The sequence below is a fragment of the Mobula birostris genome, chromosome 19 (assembly GCF_030028105.1).
Source record: "Mobula birostris isolate sMobBir1 chromosome 19, sMobBir1.hap1, whole genome shotgun sequence".
NCBI classification, from domain to species: Eukaryota; Metazoa; Chordata; class Chondrichthyes; order Myliobatiformes; family Myliobatidae; genus Mobula; species Mobula birostris.
Window position 1 is genome coordinate 56066055 of NC_092388.1, and position 22574 is coordinate 56088628.

The 22574-nt window shown below is 43.4% G+C and overlaps 1 protein-coding gene across 1 annotated transcript in view; it reads right to left on the reverse strand.

The window, feature by feature from the left end:
* LOC140212615 (dysbindin-like) overlaps positions 1-21532 on the reverse strand; it is a 302042-nt gene extending 280510 nt beyond the window's left edge. Inside the window, exon 1 of the mRNA XM_072283635.1 lies at positions 21504-21532. Coding sequence (XP_072139736.1) covers positions 21504-21523 — 20 coding nt within the window. The 5' untranslated portion in view covers positions 21524-21532. The remainder of the gene's footprint in view (positions 1-21503) is intronic.
* Positions 21533-22574: the final 1042 nt, after the last annotated feature.

The window sequence follows — 22574 nt, forward strand, 5'->3', positions numbered from 1 at the left end:
GTCGATGTTTAGAGATCTCTTGTGGGATGTTAGGGATAAATTTGTCCCGGTGAGGAAGATAAAGAATGGTAGGGTGAAGGAACCATGGATGGGTGACAAGTGAGGTGGAAAATCTAGTCAGGTGGAAGAAGGCAGCATACATGAGGTTTAGGAAGCAAGGATCAGATGGGTCTATTGAGAAATATAGGGAAGCAAGAAAGGAGCTTAAGAAGGGACTAAGAAGAGCAAGAAGGGGGTATGAGAAGGCCTTGGCGAGTAGGGTAAAGGAAAACCCCAAGGCATTCTTCAATTATGTGAAGAAAAAAAGGATGACAGGAGTGAAGGTAGGACCGATTAGAGATAAAGGTGGGAAGATGTGCCTGGAGGCTGTGGAAGTGAGCGAGGTCCTCAATGAATACTTCTCTTCGGTATTCACCAATGAGAGGGAACTTGATGATGGTGAGGACAATATGAGTGAGGTTGATGTTCTGGAGCATGTTGATATTAAGGGAGAGGAGGTGTTGGAGTTGTTAAAATACATTAGGATGGATAGGTCCCCGGGGCCTGATGGAATATTCCCCAGGCTGCTCCACGAGGCGAGAGAAGAGATTGCTGAGCCTCTGGCTAGGATCTTTATGTCCTCGTTGTCCACGGGAATGGTACCAGAGGATTGGAGGGAGGCGAATGTTGTCCCCTTGTTCAAAAAAGGTAGTAGGGATAGTCCGGGTAATTTATAGACCAGTGAGCTTTACGTCTGTGGTGGGAAAACTGTTGGAAAAGATTCTTAGAGATAGGATGTATAGGCATTTAGAGAATCATGGTCTGATCAGGGACAGTCAGCATGGCTTTGTGAAGGGCAGATCATGTCTAACAAGCCTGATAGAGTTCTTTGAGGAGGTGACCAGGCATATAGATGAGAGTAGTGCTGTGGATGTGATCTATATGGATTTTAGTAAGGCATTTGATAAGGTTCCACACAGTAGGCTTATTCAGAAAGTTAGAAGGCATGGGATCCAGGGAAGTTTGGCCAGGTAGATTCAGAATTGGCTTGCCTGCAGAAGGCAGAGGGTGGTGGTGGAGGGAGTACATTCAGATTGGAGGATTGTGACTAGTGGTGTCCCACAAGGATCTGTTCTGGGACCTCTACTTTTCCTGATTTTTATTAACGACCAGGATGTGGGGGTAGTAGGGTGGGTTGGCAAGTTTGCAGACGACACAAAGGTTGGTGGTGTAGATAGTGTAGAAGATTGAAAAAGATTGCAGAGAGACATTGATAGGATGCAGAAGTGGGCTGAGAAGTGGCAGATGGAGTTCAACCCGGAGAAGTGTGAGATGGTACACTTTGGAAGGACAAACTCCAAGGCAGAGTACAAAGTAAATGGCAGGATACTTGGTAGTGTGGAGGAGCAGAGGGATCTCGGGGTACATGTCCACAGATTCCTGAAAGTTGCCTCACAGGTGGATAGGGTAGTTAAGAAAGCTTATGGGGTGTTAGCTTTCATAAGTCGAGGGATAGAGTTTAAGAGTCGTGATGTAATAATGCAGCTCTATAAAACTGTGGTTAGGCCACACTTGGAGTACTGTGTCCAGTTCTGGTCACCTCACTATAGGAAGGATGTGGAAGCATTGGAAAGGGTACAGAGGAGATTTACCAGGATGCTGCCTGGTTTAGAAAGTATGCATTATGATCAGAGATTAAAGGAGCTAGGGCTTTACTCTTTGGAGAGAAGGAGGATGAGAGGAGACATGATAGAGGTGTACAAGATAATAAGAGGAATAGATAGAGTGGATAGCCAGCGCCTCTTCCCCAGGGCACCGTTGCTCAATACAAGAGGACATGGCTTTAAGGTAAGGGGTGGGAAGTTCAAAGGGGATATTAGAGGAAGGTTTTTTAGTCAGAGAGTGGTTGGGGCGTGGAATGCACTGCCTGAGTCAGTGGTGGAGGCAGATACACTAGTGAAATTTAAGAGACTACTAGACAGATATATGGAGGAATTTAAGGTGGGGGCTTATATGGGAAGCAGGGTTTGAGGGTCGGTACAACATTGTGGGCCGAAGGGACTGTACTGTGCCGTACTATTCTATGTTCTATGTCTATGTTCTATGTATCTACAATGCTTCCTTTGAATTACATACACTTTTCACACACTTCCTTCTTCTTACCCACATTCCAGACACCCAAAATGAATGTTAATCAGCATTGTCTGGTTTTCAATCAACTGTATTCCGCAGCTCCAGGAAAGCTATTGTTCAGGGCTGCATTTTAAGCTTAATTTACAATCTGCGTTCCTATCTGAAGAATGGCCGCTGTTGAACTTAATTATTTGTTTCATACCCTAACAACTATTCAATCATTGTACATGCATGCTTTCTGCCTTTGCTAGCTTTCCTTCACTAGGTTTCGTATATATTTTAAGATCAAGGGTAAGCCAATTAACCTTTAGAGTCTGCTCTGCCATTCATTATGACCATATCTGATCTTCTGTATCGTACCCTTTGCCTGCACTCTTTATTCTTTTACTCCTTCAGCATTCAAACCAATTGATTCATGATGAAGAAACCTCTTCACCTTTCTGTCTTAAATGGACTATCCCTTATCTGAGATTCTCAATTTTATGGTTCTTGATTGTTCAGCCAGGAGTAATATCCTCTCTGCATCCATCTGCTGAACCCAATTAGAATTCTGAAATTTGCATAAAGATCACTTTCAATTCTTCTGTGGAGATCAATGTGTCCTTATACAACAAACCCACAATCCCAGGAATCTTTCTGATGAATCTTTGCTTCAATCCCTTTTTGGCAAGTGCTTCCTTTTTTGGTCAAGGGGGGAAAAACTGTACATATTCTCCAATATACTACTATTTTCAAATATGATTTTCTACTCTTCCTAACATAGAAACACAGAAACATAGAAAATAGGTGCAGGAGTAGGCCATTCGGCCCTTTGAACCTGCACCGCCGTTCAGTATGATCATGGCTGATCATCCAACTCAGAACCCTGTACCTGCCTTCTCTCCATACCCCCTGATCCCTTTAGCCACAAGGGCCATATCTAACTCCCTCTTAAATATAGCCAATAAACTGGCCTCAACTGTTTCCTGTGGCAGAGAATTCCACAGATTCACCACTCTCTGTGTGAAGAAGTTTTTCCTCATCTCGGTCCTAAAAGGCTTCCCCTTTATCCTCAAACTGTGACCCCTCGTTCTGGACTTCCCCAACATCAGGAACAATCTTCCTGCATCTAGCCTGTCCAATCCCTTTAGAATTTTATACATTTCAATTGGATCCCCCCTCAATCTTCTAAATTCCAGAGAGTATAAGCCTAGTCAATCCAGTCTTTCATCATATGAAAGTCCTGCCATCCCAGGAATCAATCTGGTGAACCTTCATTGTACTCCCTCTATGGCACAAATGTCTTTCCTCAGATTAGGGGACCAAAACTGCACACAATACTCCAGGTGTGGTCTCACCAAGGCCTTGTACAACTGCAGTAGTACCCCCCTGCCCCTGTACTCGAATCCTCTTGCTATGAATGCCAGCATACCATTCGCCTTTTTCACCGCCTGCTGTACCTGCATGCCCACTTTCAATGACTGGTGTATAATGACACCCAGGTCTCATTGCACCTCCCCTTTTCCTAATCGGCCACCATTCAGATAATAATCTGTTTTCCTGTTCTTGCCACCGAAGTGGATTACTTCACATTTATCCACATTAAATTGCATCTGCCATGAATTTACCCACTCACCTAACCTATCCAAGTCACCCTGCATCCTCTTAGCATCCTCCTCACAGCTAACACTGCCACCCAGCTTCGTGTCATCCGCAAACTTGGAGATGCTGCACTTGATTCCCTCATCTAAGTCATTAATATATATTGTAAACAACTGGGGTCCCAGCACTGAGCCTTGCGGTACCCCACTAGTCACTGCCTGCCATTCTGAAAAGGTCCCGTTTATTCCCACACTTTGCTTGCTGTCTGCCAACCAATTCTCTATCCACATCAATACCATACCCCCAATACCATGTGGTTTAAGTTTGCACACTAATCTCCTGTGTGGGACCTTGTCAAAAGCTTTTTGAAAATCCAAATATACCACATCCACTGGTTCTCCCCTATCCATTCTACTAGTTACATCCTCAAAAAATTCTATGAGATTCGTCAGACATGATTTTCCTTTCACAAATCCATGCTGACTTTGTCCGATCATTTCACCGCTTTCCAAATGTGCTGTTATCACATCTTTGATAACTGACTCTAGCATTTTCCCCACCACCGATGTCAGGCTTACCGGTCTATAATTCCCCGGTTTCTCTCTCCCTCCTTTTTCAAAAAGCGGGGTTACATTAGCCACCCTCCAATCCTCAGGAACTAATCCAGAATCTAAGGAGTTTTGAAAAATTATCACTAATGCATCCACTATTTCTTGGGCTACTTCCTTAAGCACTCTGGGATGCAGACCATCTGGCCCTTGGGGATTTATCTCCCTAATACTAATTTACCTAACACTACTTCCCTACTAACATGTATTTCCCTCAGTTCCTCCATCTCACTAGACCCTCGGCCCCCTACTATTTCTGGAAGATTATTTAAGTCCTCCTTCGTGAAGACAGAACCAAAGTAGTTATTCAATTGGTCTGCCATGTCCTTGTTCCCCATGATCAATTCAGCTGTTTCTGACCGTAAGGGACCTACATTTGTCTTATCCATTCTTTTTCTTTTCACAGATCTATAAAAGCTTTTACAGTCAGTTTTTATGTTCCCTGCCAGCTTTCTCTCATGATCTTTTTTCCCTTTCCCTTTGTCTTCCTCTGCTGGACTTTGAATTTCTCCCAGTCCTCAGGTGTTCCGCTTTTTTCTGGCTAATTTGTATGTTTCTTCTTTGGAATTGATACTATCCCTAATTTCCCTTGTCAGCCACGGGTGCACTACCTTCCCTGGTTTATTCTTTTGCCAAACTGGGATGAACAATTGTTGTAGTTCATCCATGCGATCTTTAAATGCTTGCCATTGCATATCCACCATCAATCCTTTAAGTATCACTTGCCAGTCTATCTTAGCTAATTCACGTCTCATACCTTCAAAGTTATCCTTCTTTAAGTTCAGTACCTTTGTTACTGAATTAACTATATCGCTCTCCATCTTAATGAAGAATTCCTCCATATTATGGTCACTCTTACCCAAGAGGCCTTGCACAACAAGATTGCTAACTAACCCTTCCTCATTGCTCAATACCCAGTCTAGAATGGTCTGCTCTCTAGTTGGTTCCTCGACATGTTGGTTCAGTGAACTATCCCGCATACATTCCAAGAAATCCTCTTCCTCAGCACCCTTACCAATTTGGTTCACCCAATCTATATGTAGATTGAAGTCACCCATTATAACTGCTGTTCCTTTATTGCACACATTTCTAATTTCCTGTTTAATGCCATCCCCAACCACACTACTACTGTTAGGTAGCCTGTACACAACTCCCACCAGCGTTTTCTGCCCCTTAGTGTTATGCAGCTCTACCCATATCGATTCCACATCCTCCCGGCTAATGTCCTTCCTTTCTATTGCGTTAATCTCCTCTCTAACTAGCAATACCACCCCACCTCCTTTTCTTTCATGTCTATCCCTCCTGAATATTGAATATACCTGAATGTTGAGCTCCCATCCTTGTTCACCCTGGAACCATGTCTCTGTGATCCCAACTATATCATATTCATTAATAATTATCTGCACTTTCAATTCATCCACCTTGTTATGAATGCTCCTTGCATTGACACACAAAGCCTTCAGGCTTGCTTTTACAACACTCTTAGCCCTTATAAAATTAGGTTGGAAAGTGGCCCTTTTTGATTTTTGCCCTGGATTTGCCGGCCCGCCAGTTTTACTTTTCACCTTACTACTTTTTGCTTCTACCCTCATTTTACACCCCGCTGTCTCTCTGTACTTGTTCCCATCCCCCTGCCACATCAGTTTAAATCCTTCTGAACAACAGTAGCAAACGCTCACCCTAGGAGATTGGTTCCAGTCCAGCCCAGGTGCACACTGTCCTGTTTGTACCGGTCCCACCTCCTCCCGAACCGGTTCCAATGCCCCAGAAATTTGAATCCATCCCCCTTGCACCATTTTTCAAACCATGTATTCATCTGATATATCCTCCTATTTCTACTCTGACTAGCACATGGCACTGGTAGAAATCCAGAGATTATTACCTTTGTGGTCCTACTTTTTAGTTTATCTCCTATCTCCCTAAATTCACCTTGTCAGACCTCATCCCATTTTTTACCTATATCGTTGGTACCTATGTGCACCATGACCATTGGCTGTTCACCGTCCCACTCCAGAATGCCCTGCAGCCGCTCAGAGACATCCTTGACCCTTGCACCAGGGAGGCAACATACCCTCCTGGAGTCTCGTTTGAGGCCACAGAAACACCTATCTATTCCCCTGCCAATCGAATCCCCTATCACTATAGCTCTCCCACTCCTTTTCCTTCCCTCCTGTGCCACAGAGCCACCCATGGTGCCATGAACTCGGCTGCTGCTGCCTTCCCCTGATGAGACATCTCCCCCAACAGTATCCAGAACGGTACATCTGATGAATGATGAATAGCTTTTCAATTTTCCTGTGATATACTACATCTGTTGTCTTTTCACCTGCTCCCCTAATCTTTCAAAATATTTTTTCTGCTTCCTTAGTCTAAAAATTGGATTAATTTGTACTTGAACTTTATTTACAAATCATTCAAAGGCCAATTGAATCCAGAGTAGTTTGCCATAGCAATCATTTCCAGCTGAAATAGTACTCTAGGAAATTGGACAGGGCACTTCCATGCTCTGTTTACATTAGAGCACCTGATACATTTCTGAGGTCAGTCATGTGCCTATCTGGGTACTTAATGATGTCACTATTCAGATGTGCATATTTCAGTTCTTACAAGAATAAACTGAAACTTTTGGGTATGAAATACACCTAGCAGAGAGCAGTCACCATGCAGCTAGATGAACATCGTGGTTTTTTTGGGCAATGGTCATTACCGCTGCTAAAAACAGGAACTTGACTGGACAGTTTCAGAACTAACTGCAGCTTTCCAAACACTAGGGTGTGCTAAACTAACAGGGAAACTCTGTCAAGTTTCTCATTCAATGGGGAATTCAACACTGACACCTCTGGCAGTTCTCCATTACTGAGAGTGTCAATACAGTCATGACTGGCCTTGTGGAGCACTTTAGTGCAGGGGACATTGAAGCCCATCAACAATGCATTGCTTCCAGGGAGTCTTTCCAGACAACACATCTTACCAGGAGCTCTCTGATGAACCATTTATCCACAGGCACAAGGTTTTCAAGAAAATCTCGTGTTCTGATAAAGGGTCTTGGCCCGAAACATCAACTGTTTACTCTTTTCCATAAGTGTTGACTGGCCTGTTGAGTTCCTCCAGCATTTTATGTGTGTATCTATGAAAAGACCTGTGGCCACATCTCATACCAGTACTTCATTTTTTGTAAGGGTTAGACTCACTGTGACTTTGAACTTCTTCTCCATAAATCTTCTATGATTTTAATTTCTGTGGCTGGGTTCCAAAACTCTGGAACTTGACTCCTCATTCTTTATCTTTCACTTCTCCTTTAAGACACTCCTCAAAACCAATCCATATCTATGTCTGTCTCGATTATTTTATTTGATTGTACTGTGAAATTCTGTGGTTTATTTTTGTTATGTTATATTAAGATAGCCTTTGTGATTAGAAAGGTGTCCTGCAGGAAGTACATGGTCTTCCTACCAAAATTCCTTGTCTTCCACTTAGCTCAGTGCTCATTGCAAACTTCCTCTCACAATATTAAACTACTTCTATAAAGAGAACATAATGTTCAAGGAGCAATTTTCTGAGTTTGAGCTCTGGTGGTATTCTCTGCATATTGGAAGGCAACTGGCAAACTACACATTCCCTCTCCATTTTAATGAATGAAACATCACAGAAGCAAGTCCAAGTGTTCTAATCTGTACTGCCAGTAGGCAGAGCTCACTAGATTGGTCATCAATTTTAAAGCTTTGTTGCTGTTGTTTAAGCGTTTGTGGCAATTAAATCAATATTCTGCTGCTGAAATTCTGTAGGGATTACACTAGTTCCTGCCACAACCCAAGTAGAAGGAACTGGTAAAATCTCCACAGAATTTCAAGTCCTCTGTTTATTGCTGTCAGAATATGCAAATAGTGCCTGCAATTATTCTTCAGAGATTAAGAAAAATAGAAATTCAGGTAATGAATATTCTGAACCATCATAAAGAATTAGGGGATACACACAAAAAGTGCTGGTGAACGCAGCAGGCCAGGCAACAGCTCTAGGAAGAGGTACAGTCGACTTTTCGGGCCGAGACACTTCGTCAGTACCTCTTCCTATAGATGTTGCCTGCCCTGCTGCATTCACCAGCATTTTGTGTGTGCGTTGCTTGATTTCCAGCATCTGCAGATTTCCTTGTGTTTGTGTGAAGAATTAGGGGAATGGTTCAAAGTGCAAACTATTTCTCACGAATGAATGACTCCTGAAAATACATAAACTGCTGCACTTTAAATGCTGATCCATTAGAAGGGTGAAGAATACCAGCTTTGGCTGGTGATCAAGGACACTCTGACCAGAGAAGTCATTTGATATACATGACAGGAAATGACTGTTGGTAGTTATTCCCTCTAAAACTCAGAGAGTCTGACTGCAAACATGGATGCAAACAGCAGATTTGAGAAAAAAAATTGTGAGTCAGCAAACCTGCAATGAATACCAGTATCAAGGCTACATCTCACTAAGCATCTGTTTCTCTTTTACTGTGCTTCCTTGCAGCTGTAAACTTGTCTCAACGCTCAGCTAAGTAGCAAAATAACATATCTGTAGGATATGACTAATATTGTCACACTGAAATCTTAAAGCTACTTCACACGGTGATCTCAACTCAACTATACTATATACACTCACGCAGCTTACAGGACCTTTGTGCAGCAGACCCCTCTTGTAGCAAGATTTCACCATCAGTGCCAGCATTGCCATTGCCAAGAGCAACGGTTCCTAACCTTCTCTTCCAGCAGAGGTTGGATTTAGTCCTCACCTCCCCTTCAGGACATGGAGGCACAAATCCACACCGCACTGGTTCACTTCAGCAGATGCACAGTGCTCATAAAAATTACTTTTGTTCAGTGAATGCTAATGGAGAGATCAGTAGAATGGCATCTCTGGAGTACAAAAGGACATGGACCACAAACATTCACAATGATAATGAGCAAGCTGTCTGTTAGCACTAAAGTTCAAAGTAAATTTTATTATCAAAGTATATATTTCACCATCTGCAACCCTGAGAATCATTTTCCTGTGGACATTCTTGGACTAGTTTCTTGGGCAATATAATTGCAGTCAATCTATTATATTGATGTTGATTCTTGGATGAATGACCAGGTGAGTGGCAGAACTCCCCTGCTCTTTTTGAAATACGGCCTCAGGATGCATTATATCCCCAAAAGGCTGGATAAAGATGTGGAGTTCATGCTCTATCTGAAGCTTTAGCGCTCCGTCTGTACTGAACTAGACTCCCTCTGTACTAATCTAGACTCAGTCCAGTCTAGATTATGCGCTCGAGACTCTGGAGTGGAACTTGAACCCACAACGTTAAGAGTCTTAATTGAAGATGGTGCCATTGAAGTTTGGCTGGATACAATGTCGGCTATGAACCAGTCAGATGTAGCACAACAAATGTGCAGAAGAAGTGGTGAGGGGTAAAGATAGTGTGAATCAGCAGTCATGGAATAAAGCACAGATCACAGGGGCTAATAGCTTCTGGAAACAGTGAACAGCAAAATCCTTCAAATAAATATCGAGAAATACATCTTTGTTTAAAGTGGCATCCTTACTAAAGACATAACGGAAGGTAGGTCTATTGCAATAAAAACAGAAAATGCTAGAAATACTCGCAAGGTCAAGCAGAACCTGTTGAGAGAGAAACAGTTAATATAACAGGTCTGGGACTCCTCCTTAGTTTGCATTATACCTATTGTGCCTGCTTCAAAAGTGTGTGCACACACAAGTGTGTGTGTTTGTGTGTGTGTGTCTGCGTGAGACCACTTTATGTATGCGTGCATGTGAAGGGAGAGTGCATGTAGCTGCCTGTGCTCATTAAATGTAATACTGCCTTAGATAATGGCTTTGATAGTGCCTTTGAATATGAATGAGAAGATTTGATATAACATAATCTATATGGATGATGATTTTATATTTTCAGTTCCATGAAAATTATAGCTTCCTAATTTTTTTGATTTAATGGTGATTGAGATTCAAGGGAGAGTAAAGAGCAGAAAGGGAATGAGTGGGCAGACATCAGGGCAGAAAGGGCAGCTGAAAAACAAGAGGCCACTGAAATTGCAAGTATGCAGGATGAAACTCCTGGGGCCAGTCTAGTAAAAGTTATATGGTGAGGTGGAGGCAGAGGAGGAGAAGTGGAAGAAAGAGGGAACAAAGGAGGGCTGGAAACGTTGACTGTACTCTTTTCCATAGACGCTGCCTGGCCTGCTGAGTTCCTCCAGCATTTTGTGTGTGTTACTTGGATTTCCAGCATCTGCAGATTTTCTCTTGTTTGTGAAAGGAGGGACCAGATGCGCACTGGATTCATGGAGGAGTCACAGCAGCCCCACCACGTATTAGGGAGATAGTACTGAAGTCAAATAATGGGGTAATGCATCAGCGAAGGCATAACATGATCATGACCCTCCCAGTGGCCTAGTGGTGGCCAGGGAAGAGCAAAGATGTTGAGAACTTCTGTTGCCACTGTATCATTTGGACCCAACAAAACCCTAATAAAGGCATAAAGGTGAGGTTGGCAAACCAGTTACAGCCAAGGAGACCCTGGGAGAACATCCAGATGGACTTCATGGGGCCCCTGCCAAAAAGCATTGACTGTTGATCATGGATCACTCTACCCTGTGGGGAGAGGCCTTCCCAAAGTGGCTCGGATTTTAGCTCAGGAAATCCTCTCCAGGTGGGGAGCCCTAACCCGGGTGGACTCGGATCAGGGAGCATGTTTCACAGGGTGAATAATATTGCCAGGAATCCTGATGAGATTGTGAGCAGCCCCAAACTGCATGCTGGGTCTGATCTCCTACAAATTACTGATGGAATACACAATGTGGCTCACTTATGTGGTGATTATGGGTTGTGGTGAACCTGGAATTTATGGGATAAAATGACCCCGTATGTAAAGGATCTCCGTAACCAGCTTAAAGAGTTGGAGGACCGAGTAAACCAACAGCAACACATTGCCATAAGGGCAATGAGTGTAAGGGCACTGTATTTGAATGTCCACAGTATTCGAAACAAGGTCAGTGAACTCATGATGCAAATCACTACAAGGGGGTACGATTTAGTGGCCATTACAGAGACGTGGTCGCAGGGTGGACAGGACTGGGAATTAAATATCCAAGGATATCAGGTAACATGGAAGGATAGGTAGGAAGGTAAGGGAGGTGGGGTAGCACTCTTAATTAAAGATGAGAGCAGGGTGGTAGTGAGAGATGATATAAGATATAAGCAGCAGAATGTTGTATCCATCTGGGTAGATATTAGGAATAGTAAAGGGAAAAAAATCACTGGTGGGAGTCACAGCCTGAAATGTCGACTGCACCTCTTCCTATAGATGCTGCCTGGCCTGCTGCATTCACCAGTAGTTTTTATGTGTGTTACTGGTGAGAGTTGTCTATTGGCCACTGAATAATAACATTACAGTGGCACAGGCCTAAGCAGAGAAATATTGAAGGCACGTAAGAATGGAACAGCAGTTATCATGGGGGACTTTAACTTGCACATAGATTGGATGTATCAAGTTGGTTGAGGCAGTTTTGAGGAGGTCTTGATAGAATGCATCTGTGATGGCTTTCTTGAACATCAGGTTGCTGAACCTACAAGGGAACGTGCTACCTTAGATCTGGTCCTGTGCAATGAGACAGGTAAAATTAACAATCTTGTAGTTAGGGATCCTCTTGGAGAGAGTGATCAGAGTATCATTGAGTTTCTCATACAAATGGAAGGTGCAATAGTTCAATCTAAAACCAGTGTATTATGCCTAAACAATGGAAACTACAATGGGATAAAGGAGCAACACACGTCAAAGTTACTGGTGAACGCAGCAGGCCAGGCAGCATCTCTAGGAAGAGGTACAGTCGACGTTTCAGGCCGAGACCCTTCGTCAGGGCTAACTGAAGGAAGAGCTAGTAAGAGATTTGAAAGTGGGAGGGGGAGGGGGGAGATCCAAAATGATAGGAGAAGACAGGAGGGGGAGGGATGGAGCCAAGAGCTGGACAGTTGATTGGTGAAAGGGATATGAGAGGATCATGCGACAGGAGGCCTAGGAAGAAAGAAAAGGGGGATGAGAGGAAAAGACCCAGAGGATGGGCAAGGGGTATAGTGAGAGGGACAGAGGGAGAAAAAGGAGAGAGAGAAAAAGAATATGTGTATATAAATAAATAACGGTTGGAGTACAAGGGGGAGGTGGGGCATTAGCGGAAGTTTGAGAAGTCAATGTTCATGCCATCAGGTTGGAGGCTACCCAGACGGAATATAAGGTGTTGTTCCTCCAACCTGAGTTGGAGTTCCTATCATTTTGGATCTCCCCCTCCCCCTCCCACTTTCAAATCTCTTACTCACTCTTCCTTCAGTTAGTCCTGACGAAGGGTCTCGGCCTGAAACGTCGACTGTACCTCTTCCTAGAGATGCTGCCTGGCCTGCTGTGTTCACCAGCAACTTTGATGTGTGTTGCTTGAATTTCCAGTATCTGCAGATTTCCTCGTGTATGGGATAAAGGAGGATTTGGCTAGTATAGACTGGGTACTCAGGCTATATAGAAACATAGAAACATAGAAAATAGGTGCAGGAGTAGGCCATTCGGCCCTTCGAGCCTGCACCGCCATTCATTATGATCATGGCTGATCATCCAACACAGAACCCCACCCCAGCCTTCCCTCCATACCCCCTAACCCCCGTAGCCACAAGGGCCATATCTAACTCCCTCTTAAATATAGCCAATGAACTGGTCTCAACTGTTTCCTGTGGCAGAGAATTCCACAGATTCACCACTCTCTGTGTGAAGAAGTTTTTCCTCATCTCGGTCCTAAAAGGCTTCCCCTCTATCCTCAAACTGTGGCCCCTCGTTCTGGACTTCCCCAACATCGGGAACAATCTTCCTGCATCTAGCCTGTCCAATCCCTTTAGGATCCTATACGTTTCAATCAGATCCCCCCTCAATCTTCTAAATTCCAACGAGTACAAGCCCAGTTCATCCAGTCTTTCTTCATATGAAAGTCCTGCCATCCCAGGAATCAATCTGGTGAACCTTCTTTGTACCCCCTCTATGGTAAGGATGTCTTTCCTCAGATTAGGGGACCAAAACTGCACACAATACTCCAGGTGTGGTCTCACCAAGGCCTTGTACAACTGCAGTAGTACCTCCCTGCTCCTGTACTCGAATCCTCTCGCTATAAATGCCAGCATACCATTCGCCTTTTTCACCGCCTGCTGTACCTGCATGCCCACTTTCAATGACTGGTGTATAATGACACCCAGGTCTCGTTGCACCTCCCCTTTTCCTAATCGGCCACCATTCAGATAATAATCTGTTTTCCTATTTTTGCCACCAAAGTGGATAACTTCACATTTATCCACATTAAATTGCATCTGCCATGAACTTGCCCACTCACCCAACCTATCCAAGTCACCCTGCATCCTCTTAGCATCCTCCTCACAGCTAACACTGCCACCCAGCTTTATGTCATCCGCAAACTTGGAGATGCTGCACTTAATTCCCTCATCCAAGTCATTAATATATATTGTAAACAACTGGGGTCCCAGCACTGAGCCTTGCGGTACCCCACTAGTCACCGCCTGCCATTCTGAAAAGGTCCCGTTTATTCCCACTCTTTGCTTCCTGTCTGCTAACCAATTCTCCACCCACACCAATACCTTACCCCCAATACCATGTGCTTTAAGTTTGCACACTAATCTCCTGTGTGGGACCTTGTCAAAAGCCTTCTGAAAATCCAAATATACCACATCCACTGGTTCTCCCCTATCCACTCTACTAGTTACATCCTCAAAAAATTCTATGAGATTCGTCAGACATGATTTTCCTTTCACAAATCCATGCTGACTTTGTCCGATCATTTCACCGCTTTCCAAATGTGCTGTTATCACATCCTTGATAACTGACTCCAGCAGTTTCCCCACCACCGACGTTAGGCTAACCGGTCTATAATTCGCCGGTTTCTCTCTCCCTCCTTTTTTAAAAAGCGGAGTTACATTAGCCACCCTCCAATCCTCAGGAACTAGTCCAGAATCTAACGAGTTTTGAAAAATTATCACTAATGCATCCACTATTTCTTGGGCTACTTCCTTAAGCACTCTGGGATGCAGACCATCTGGCCCTGGGGATTTATCTGCCTTCAATCCCTTCAATTTACCTAACACCACTTCCCTACTAACATGTATTTCGCTCAGTTCCTCCATCTCACTGGACCCTCTGTCCCCTACTATTTCTGGAAGATTATTTATGTCCTCCTTAGTGAAGACAGAACCAAAGTAATTATTCAATTGGTCTGCCATGTCCTTGCTCCCCATAATCAATTCACCTGTTTCTGTCTGTAGGGGACCTACATTTGTCTTTACCAGTCTTTTTCTTTTTACATATCTATAAAAGCTTTTACAGTCCGTTTTTATGTTCCCTGCCAGTTTTCTCTCATAATCTTTTTTCCCCTTCCTAATTAAGCCCTTTGTCCTCCTCTGCTGAACTCTGAATTTCTCCCAGTCCTCAGGTGAGCCACTTTCTCTGGCTAATTTGTATGCTTCTTCTTTGGAATTGGTACTATCCCTAATTTCTCTTGTCAGCCACGGGTGCACTACCTTCCTTGATTTATTCTTTTGCCAAACTGGGATGAACAATTGTTGTAGTTCATCCATGCAACCTTTAAATGCTTGCCATTGCATATCCACCGTCAATCCTTTAAGTGTCATTTGCCAGTCTATCTTAACTAATTCACATCTCATACCTTCAAAGTTACCCCTCTTTAAGTTCAGAACCTTTGTCTCTGAATTAACTATGTCACTCTCCATCTTAATGAAGAATTCCACCATATTATGTTCACTCTTACCCAAGGGGCCTCTCACGACAAGATTGTTAATTAACCCTTCCTCATTGCTCAAAACCCAGTCCAGAATAGCCTGCTCTCTAGTTGGTTCCTCGACATGTTGGTTCAAAAAACCATCCCGCATACATTCCAAGAAATCCTCTTCCTCAGCACCTTTACCAATTTGGTTCACCCAATCTACATGTAGATTGAAGTCACCCATTATAACTGCTGTTCCTTTATTGCACACATTTCTAATTTTCTGTTTAATACCATCTCTGACCTCACTACTACTGTTAGGTGGCCTGTACACAACTCCCACCAGCGTCTTCTGCCCCTTAGTGTTACGCAGCTCTACCCATATCGATTCCACATCTTCCCGGCTTATGTCCTTCCTTTCTATTGCGTTAATCTCTTCTTTAACCAGCAATGCCACCCCACCTCCCCTTCCTTCATGTCTATCCCTCCTGAATATTGAATATCCCTGAACGTTGATATGGTGGGACAGTTGAGGAACAGTGGAAGACTTTCGAGAGATTTTTCATGGTGCTCAACAAAAGTATATTCCAGTTAAAAGCAAGGACAGTAAGGGTTGGGAGAGCCAGCCTTGGATAACTAAGAAAATAAAAGAACGCATCAAACTAAAAGCTCATGCATACAAAATAGCCAAGAGTAGTGGGAAACTGGAAGATTGGGAAAACTTTAAAAAGCAACAAAGTACCACTAAGTGAGCAATAAAGAAAGGGAAGCTAGATTATGAAAATAATCTAGCACAAAATATAAAAATAGATAGTAAAAGTTTTCATAATTATATAAATTGGAAAATGGCGGCTAAACTGAATTTAGGTCGCTTAGAGGACGAGAAGGGGGAATTGATACTGGGTAATGAGGAAATGGCAGCGACTTTGAATGACTATTTTGTGTTGGTTTTCAAGTCTAACATGCCAAAGAAACATGCTATCGATGCGATGGGAGGTGAGGACCTCGACACAATAGCTATCACTAAAGAGGCAGTGTTGAGCAAACTTATGGGCCTGAAGGTAGGTAAGTCCCCTGGTCCTGATGGAATGCATCCCAGAGTACAGAAGGAAATAGCAGATGGACGTTATTTACTTGGATTTCCAGCAGGCATTCGATAAGGTGCCGAATAAAGGACTTATCCATAACATAAGGATACATAGAGTTGGGGTGATGTATTAGCACGGATAGAGGATTGGTTAACTAATAGAAAGCAGAGAGTTGGGATACATGGCTGTTACTCTGGTTGGTAATCAGTGGCGAGCAGTGTGCCACAGGGGTTGGAGCTGGGTCCGCAATTTTTCACGATATACGGTAATGACCTGGAAGAGGAGACCATGTGTAATGTATCTAAGTTTGCTGATGATGCTAAATTCAGTGGAAAAGCAAATTGTGCAGAAGATACAGGGAGTCTGCAGAGAGATATAGATAGGTTAAGTAAGTGGGCAAGGGACTGACAAATGGAGTACAATATTGGTAAATGCGGAGTTGTCCACTTTGGAAGGAAAAATGAAAGAGAAAATTATTATTTAAATGGTAACAAAGTTGAAGCATGCTGCTGTGTGGAGGGATTTGGGAGTGCTTGTGCATAAATCACAAAAAGTTGGTTTGCAGGTGCAGCAGCTTGTTGTTGAGCCCACTAGGGGATCGGCTGTACTGGATTGGGTATTGGGTATCAACCAGAGGTGATTAGAGAGATTGAGGTGAAGGAACCCTTAGGAGGCAGTGATCATAACATGATTGAGTTCACTGTGAAATTTGAGAAAGAGAAGCCGAAATCCGACGTGTCGGTATTTCAGTGTAGTAAAGGACATTACAGTGGCATGAGGGAGGAACTGGCCAAAGTTGACTGGAAAGGGACACTGGCGGGAAGGATGGCAGAGCAGCAGTGGCTGGAGTTTATCCGAGAAGTGAGGAAGGTGCAAGACAGGTATATTCCAAAAGAGAAGAAATTTTCAAATGGAAAAAGGATGCAACCGTGGCTGACAAGAGAAGTCAAAGCCAAAGTTAAGGCAAAGGAGAGGGCATACAAGAAAGCAAAAATTAGTGTGAAGACAGTGGATTGGGAAATTTTTAAAAGCTTACAAAAGGAAACTAAGAAGGTCATTAAGAGGGAAAAGATGAACTAGGACAGGAAGCTAGCAAATAATATCAAAGAGGATACTAAAAGCTTTTTCAAGTATATAAAGAGTAAAAGACAGGTGAGAGTAGATATAGGACCGATAGAAAATGATGCTGGAGAAATTGTAATGGGAGATAAGGAGATAGCAGAGGAACTGAACGAGTATTTTGCATCGGTCTTTACTGAGGAAGACATCAGCAGTATACCGGACCCTCAAGGGTGGTAGGGAAGAGAAGTGTGTGCAGTCACAATCATGACAGAGAAAGTACTCAGGAAGCTGAATAGTCTAAGGGTAGATAAATCTCCTGGACCAGATGGAATGCACCCTCGTGTTCTGAAGGAAGTAGCTGTGGAGATTGCGGAGGCATTAGCAATGATCTTTCAAAAGTCAATCGATTCTGGCATGGTTCCGGAGGACTGGAAGATTGCAAACGTCACTCCATTATTTAAGAAGGGGTCAAGGAAGCAAAAAGGAAATTATAGACCTGTTAGCTTGACATTGGTGATTGGGAAGTTGTTGGAGTTGATTTTCAACGATGAGGTTATGGAGTACCTGGAGGCATATGACAAGATAGGCAGAACTCAGCATACTTTCCTTAAGGGAAAATCCTGCCTGACAAACCTATTGCAATTTTTTGAGGAAATTACAAGTAGGCTAGACAAGGGAGATGCAGTGGATGTTGTGTATTTGGATTTTCAGAAGGCCTTTGACAATGTACCACACATGAGGCTGCTAAACAAGATAAGAGCTCATGGATTTACGGGAAAGTTACATTCGTGGATAGAGCGTTGGCTGATTGGCAGAAAACAGAGAGTAGGAATAAAGGGATCCTATTCTGGTTGGCTGCCGGTTACCAGTGGTGTTTCACAGGGGTCTGTGTTGGGGCTGTTTCGTTTTACATTGTACATCAACGATTTGGATTATGGAATAGATGGCTTTGTGGCTAAGTTTGCTGATGATACAAACATAGGTGGAGGGGTTGGTAGTGCGGAGGAAACAGAGAGTCTGCAGAGAGACTTAGATAGATTGGGAGAATGGGCAAAGAAGTGGCAAATGAAATACAATGTTGGAAAGTGTATGGTCATGCACTTTGGTAGAAGAAATAAACGGGCAGACTATTATTTAAATGGGGAGAGAATTCAAAGTTCTGAGACGCAACGGGACTTGGGAGTCCTTGTGTAGGATACCCTTAAGGTTAACCTCCAGGTTGAGTCGGTGGTGAAGAAGGCGAATGCAATGTTGGCATTCATTTCTAGAGGAATAGAGTATAGGAGCAGGGGTGTGATGTTGAGGCTCTATAAGGCACTAGTAAGACCCCACTTGGAGTACTGAGTGCAGTTTTGGGCTCCTTATTTAAGAAAGGATGTGCTGATGTTGGAGAGGGTTCAGAGAAGATTCACTAGAATGATTCGGGAACGGGGGGGTTAACATATGAGGAACGTTTGATTGCTGTTGGACTGTACTCGAAGTCTAGAAGAATCAGGGGGGACCTCATAGAAACATTTCGAATGTTGAAAGGCATGGACAGAGTGGAAGTGACAAAGTTGTTTCCCATGATGGGGGAGTCTAGTACGAGAGGGCATGACTTAAGGATTGAAGGGCATCCATTCAGAACAGAGATGTCAAGAAATTTTTTTAGTCAGAGGGTGGTGAATCTATGGAATTTGTTGCCACGGGCAGCAGTGGAGGCCAAGTCATTGGGTGTATTTAAGGCAGAGATTGATAGGTATCTGAGTAGCCAGGGCATCAAAGGTTATGGTGAGAAGGCGGGGCAGTGGGACTAAATAGGATAAAATGGATCAGCTCATGATAAAATGGCGGAGCAGACTCGATGGGCTGAATAGCTGACTTCTGCTCCTTTGTCTTGTGGTCTTATGGTCTTTTGGTCTAAAGGAGTCAAATGAAATGTTGGCCTTCATTGCTAGAGGGATTGAATTTAAGAGCAGAGAGGTTAAGCTGTAAATGTATGGAGTCCTGGTAAGGCCACACCTGGAGTACTGTGTGCAGTTCTGGTCTCCTTACTTGAAGGAGGATATACTGGCTTTGGAGGCGGTGCAGAGGAGGATCACCAGGTTCATTCCAGAGATGAGGGAGTTAGACTATGAGGAGAGATTGAGTCACCTGGGACTGTACTCACTGAAGTTCAGAAGAATGAGAGGAGATCTTATGGAAACATATAGAATTATGAAAGGGATTGATAAGATAGAGACAGGAAAGTTGTTTCCACTGGTAGGTGAGACTAGAACTAAGGGACATAGCCTCAGGATTTGGAAGAGTAGATTTAGGATGGAGGTGTGAAGGAACTGCTTTTCCCAGAGAGTGGTGAATCTGTGGAATTCTCTGCCCAATGAAGCAGTGGAGGCTACCTCAGTAAATATATTTAAGACAAGATTGGATAGGTTTTTGCATAGTAGGGGAATTAAGGGTTATGGGGAAAAGGCAGGTAGGTGGAGATGAGCCCATGGCCAGATCAACCATGATCTTATTGAATGGTAGAGCAGGCTTGACAGGCCAGATGGCCGATTCCTGCTCCTATTTCTTATGTTCTTATGTTTGCTGATCAGAGAGAGCCAGAGGGAGAGAAGATAATCCTCCCACAACTGGGAGACCAAGTCATGATAAGGGAGCTGCCTGAAAGGTAGGGTTCACTCCCAGGTGGATAGGACCACGGGTGGCACTTCTGACAAATGACATTTGTATTTATGTACAGACCCAGTGAAGCAGCCAGTGGAAACACTGCACTCAGGTTAAATCACCCTGAGTATCGTGAACAGTTTTGGGCTCCTCATCTAAGAAAAGATGTGCTGGCATTGGAGAGGGTTCAGAGGAGGTTCACAAGGATGATTCCAGGAATGAAAGGGTTACCATATAAAGAATATTTAGGTCTGTACTCGCAGGAATTTAGAAAGTTGAGGGGGGGATCTCATTGAAACTTCTCAAATGTTGAAAGGCTTAGACAGAGTGGAAGTGGAAAGGACGTTTCCCACTATAGGGGAGTCTAGGACAAGAGGGCACAGCCTCAGGATAGAGGGGCGTCCATTTAAAACAGAGATGGGGAGAAATTTCTTTAGCCAGAGGGTGGTGAATTTGTAGAATTTATTACCACAGGCATCTGTGGAGGTCAGGTCGTTGGGTGTATTTAGGGCAGAGATTGATAGGTTCTTGATTGGACATGGCATCAAAGGTTACGGGCAGAAGGTTGGGGAGTGGGGCTGAGAAGAAGAAAAAAGGATCAGCCATGATTAGGTGATGGAGCAGACTCAATGGGCCAAATGGCCTAATTTCTGCTCCTATGTCTTATGACCTTATGTTCTAAACAGTTTGATTTACCCTCACAGACGGAACAAGGATCAAGCCCACCCATTAACAGTGTCATTCCATAGAATCTAAGTGATGAACTCCAGCCTGCAGTGTCACCTTTGACCACACATGATGGAAGGATACCCAAAGATGAAAGAGGATGGAAACACAAATGCAAAAGGCAGAGAGAGAGTCAGTGAACCGCAAATAAAGCTTAATGTATAACGGTAACTATACTTTGTAATGAAATCTGATTCTTGGAGGTGGATGATTGAGTGTATAGATCAGAATAGAAAAATATTGGGGGAAAAGATGGGAAAGGACCTGAGTTAAGGCAGAGACACCAAGTTCCACAACCTCAATGGCAAAGCAGACCAACAAAGAGTGAGGAAATTGCACACAGCGTCAGAAGGCAGTCACCCCAGCTGAACAGAGAGTGAACACAAATAAGCAGGGTCCTTTCAGTAGTTGGGCTAGCGATCAAAAGAACAGTCAGGGAAGGATCCCATGGAGTGAGGTTCTTGCTGCTGTTTGAACAGAGACCACTCCAAACCCTCCTGTAGATTGATCAAAAAGATTAGTTGTCAATATCTCTGAGGATCTAACCTGGTCCCAACATATCAATGTAGATGCAGCTTTAAAGAAGGTAAACAGCAGCTATATTTCATTAGGAGTTTGAAGAGAATTGATTTGTCACCTAAGATACTCGAAAACTTCTACAGATTTACGTTGGAGAATATTCTGACAAGCTGCATCACTGTCTGGTATGGGCGGTGGGGTTGGGGGGGAAGCTACTGCACAGGACCGAAAGTAGCTTCAGAAAGTTGTAAAATTAGTCAACTCTATCGTGGGTACTAGTCTCCATAGTATCCAAGACATCTTCAAGGAGCGGTGCCTCAGAAAGGTGGCATCCATTGTTAAGGAGCCCATGACCCAGGACTTACCCTCTCCTCATTGCTACCATCAGGAAGGAGATACAGAAGCCTGAAGACACACACTCAGCGATTCAGGAACAGCTTCTTCCCCTCTGCCATTCGATTTCTAGATGGACATTGAATCCATGAACATTACCTCATTTTTTATTATTTCCATTTTTGCACTATTTTAAATGTAACTATTTAATATATACATTTATACTTACTGTAGTTCATTTATTTTTTTCTGTATTTTTTGTGTATTGCATTTTACTGCTGCAGGAAATTTAATAAATTTCGTAACATGTGCTGCTGATATTAACCCTGATTCTGATTCTAATTCATTCTGTTAATCTTCTGTCATGGCATGGAATGTGAATTGCTGCCTGTAAACCTGAAATAAAGTTACGCAGACACGAGGAAATATGCAAATACTGGAAATTTAAGCAACACACGCAAAAAATGCTGGTGAACGCAGCAGGCCTGGCAGCGTCTATAGGAAGAAGTACAGTCGACATTTTGGGCCGGGACCCTTCATCAGGACTAACTGAAAGAAGAGATAGTAAGACCCCTCCCCCTCCCACTTTCAAATCTCTTACTATCTCTTCTTTCAGTTAGTCCTGACGAAGGCTCTCAACCCGAAACGTCGACTGTACCTCTTTCTAGAGATGCTGCCTGGCCTGTTGCGTTCACCAGCATTTTCTGAGTGTGTTGCCTGAAATAAAGTTACCTTGCTTTGTCTCTGCCCACAGAGTAACTACTGACACCCACTACTGATAGTTTTAGGTATCAGCGACTGAAGGAGCGAGGAGGTTGTGATCCAATTTCTGGAAAATTTTATTGCCATCTCTGCTCAGTCTTGTAGATTTCCCTTTAGGGATGTTAGATAGAGTGGATGTAGCTACACATAGAGATATGATAGGTGAGTAATTGGGGAAGGAATCCAAAGTGATGGGCATCTTCGCTGTCGTGCTTAATCAGATCCTCCTTAAAGTTTGGCCTCCCTTAGACAGATTTCTGTCCAGAGGCCAAGAGGAAGGTATGTTAGGGAGTGTTCTAAGGTTATATGAACATAGCAGATATTAATTCAAACAAGAACTA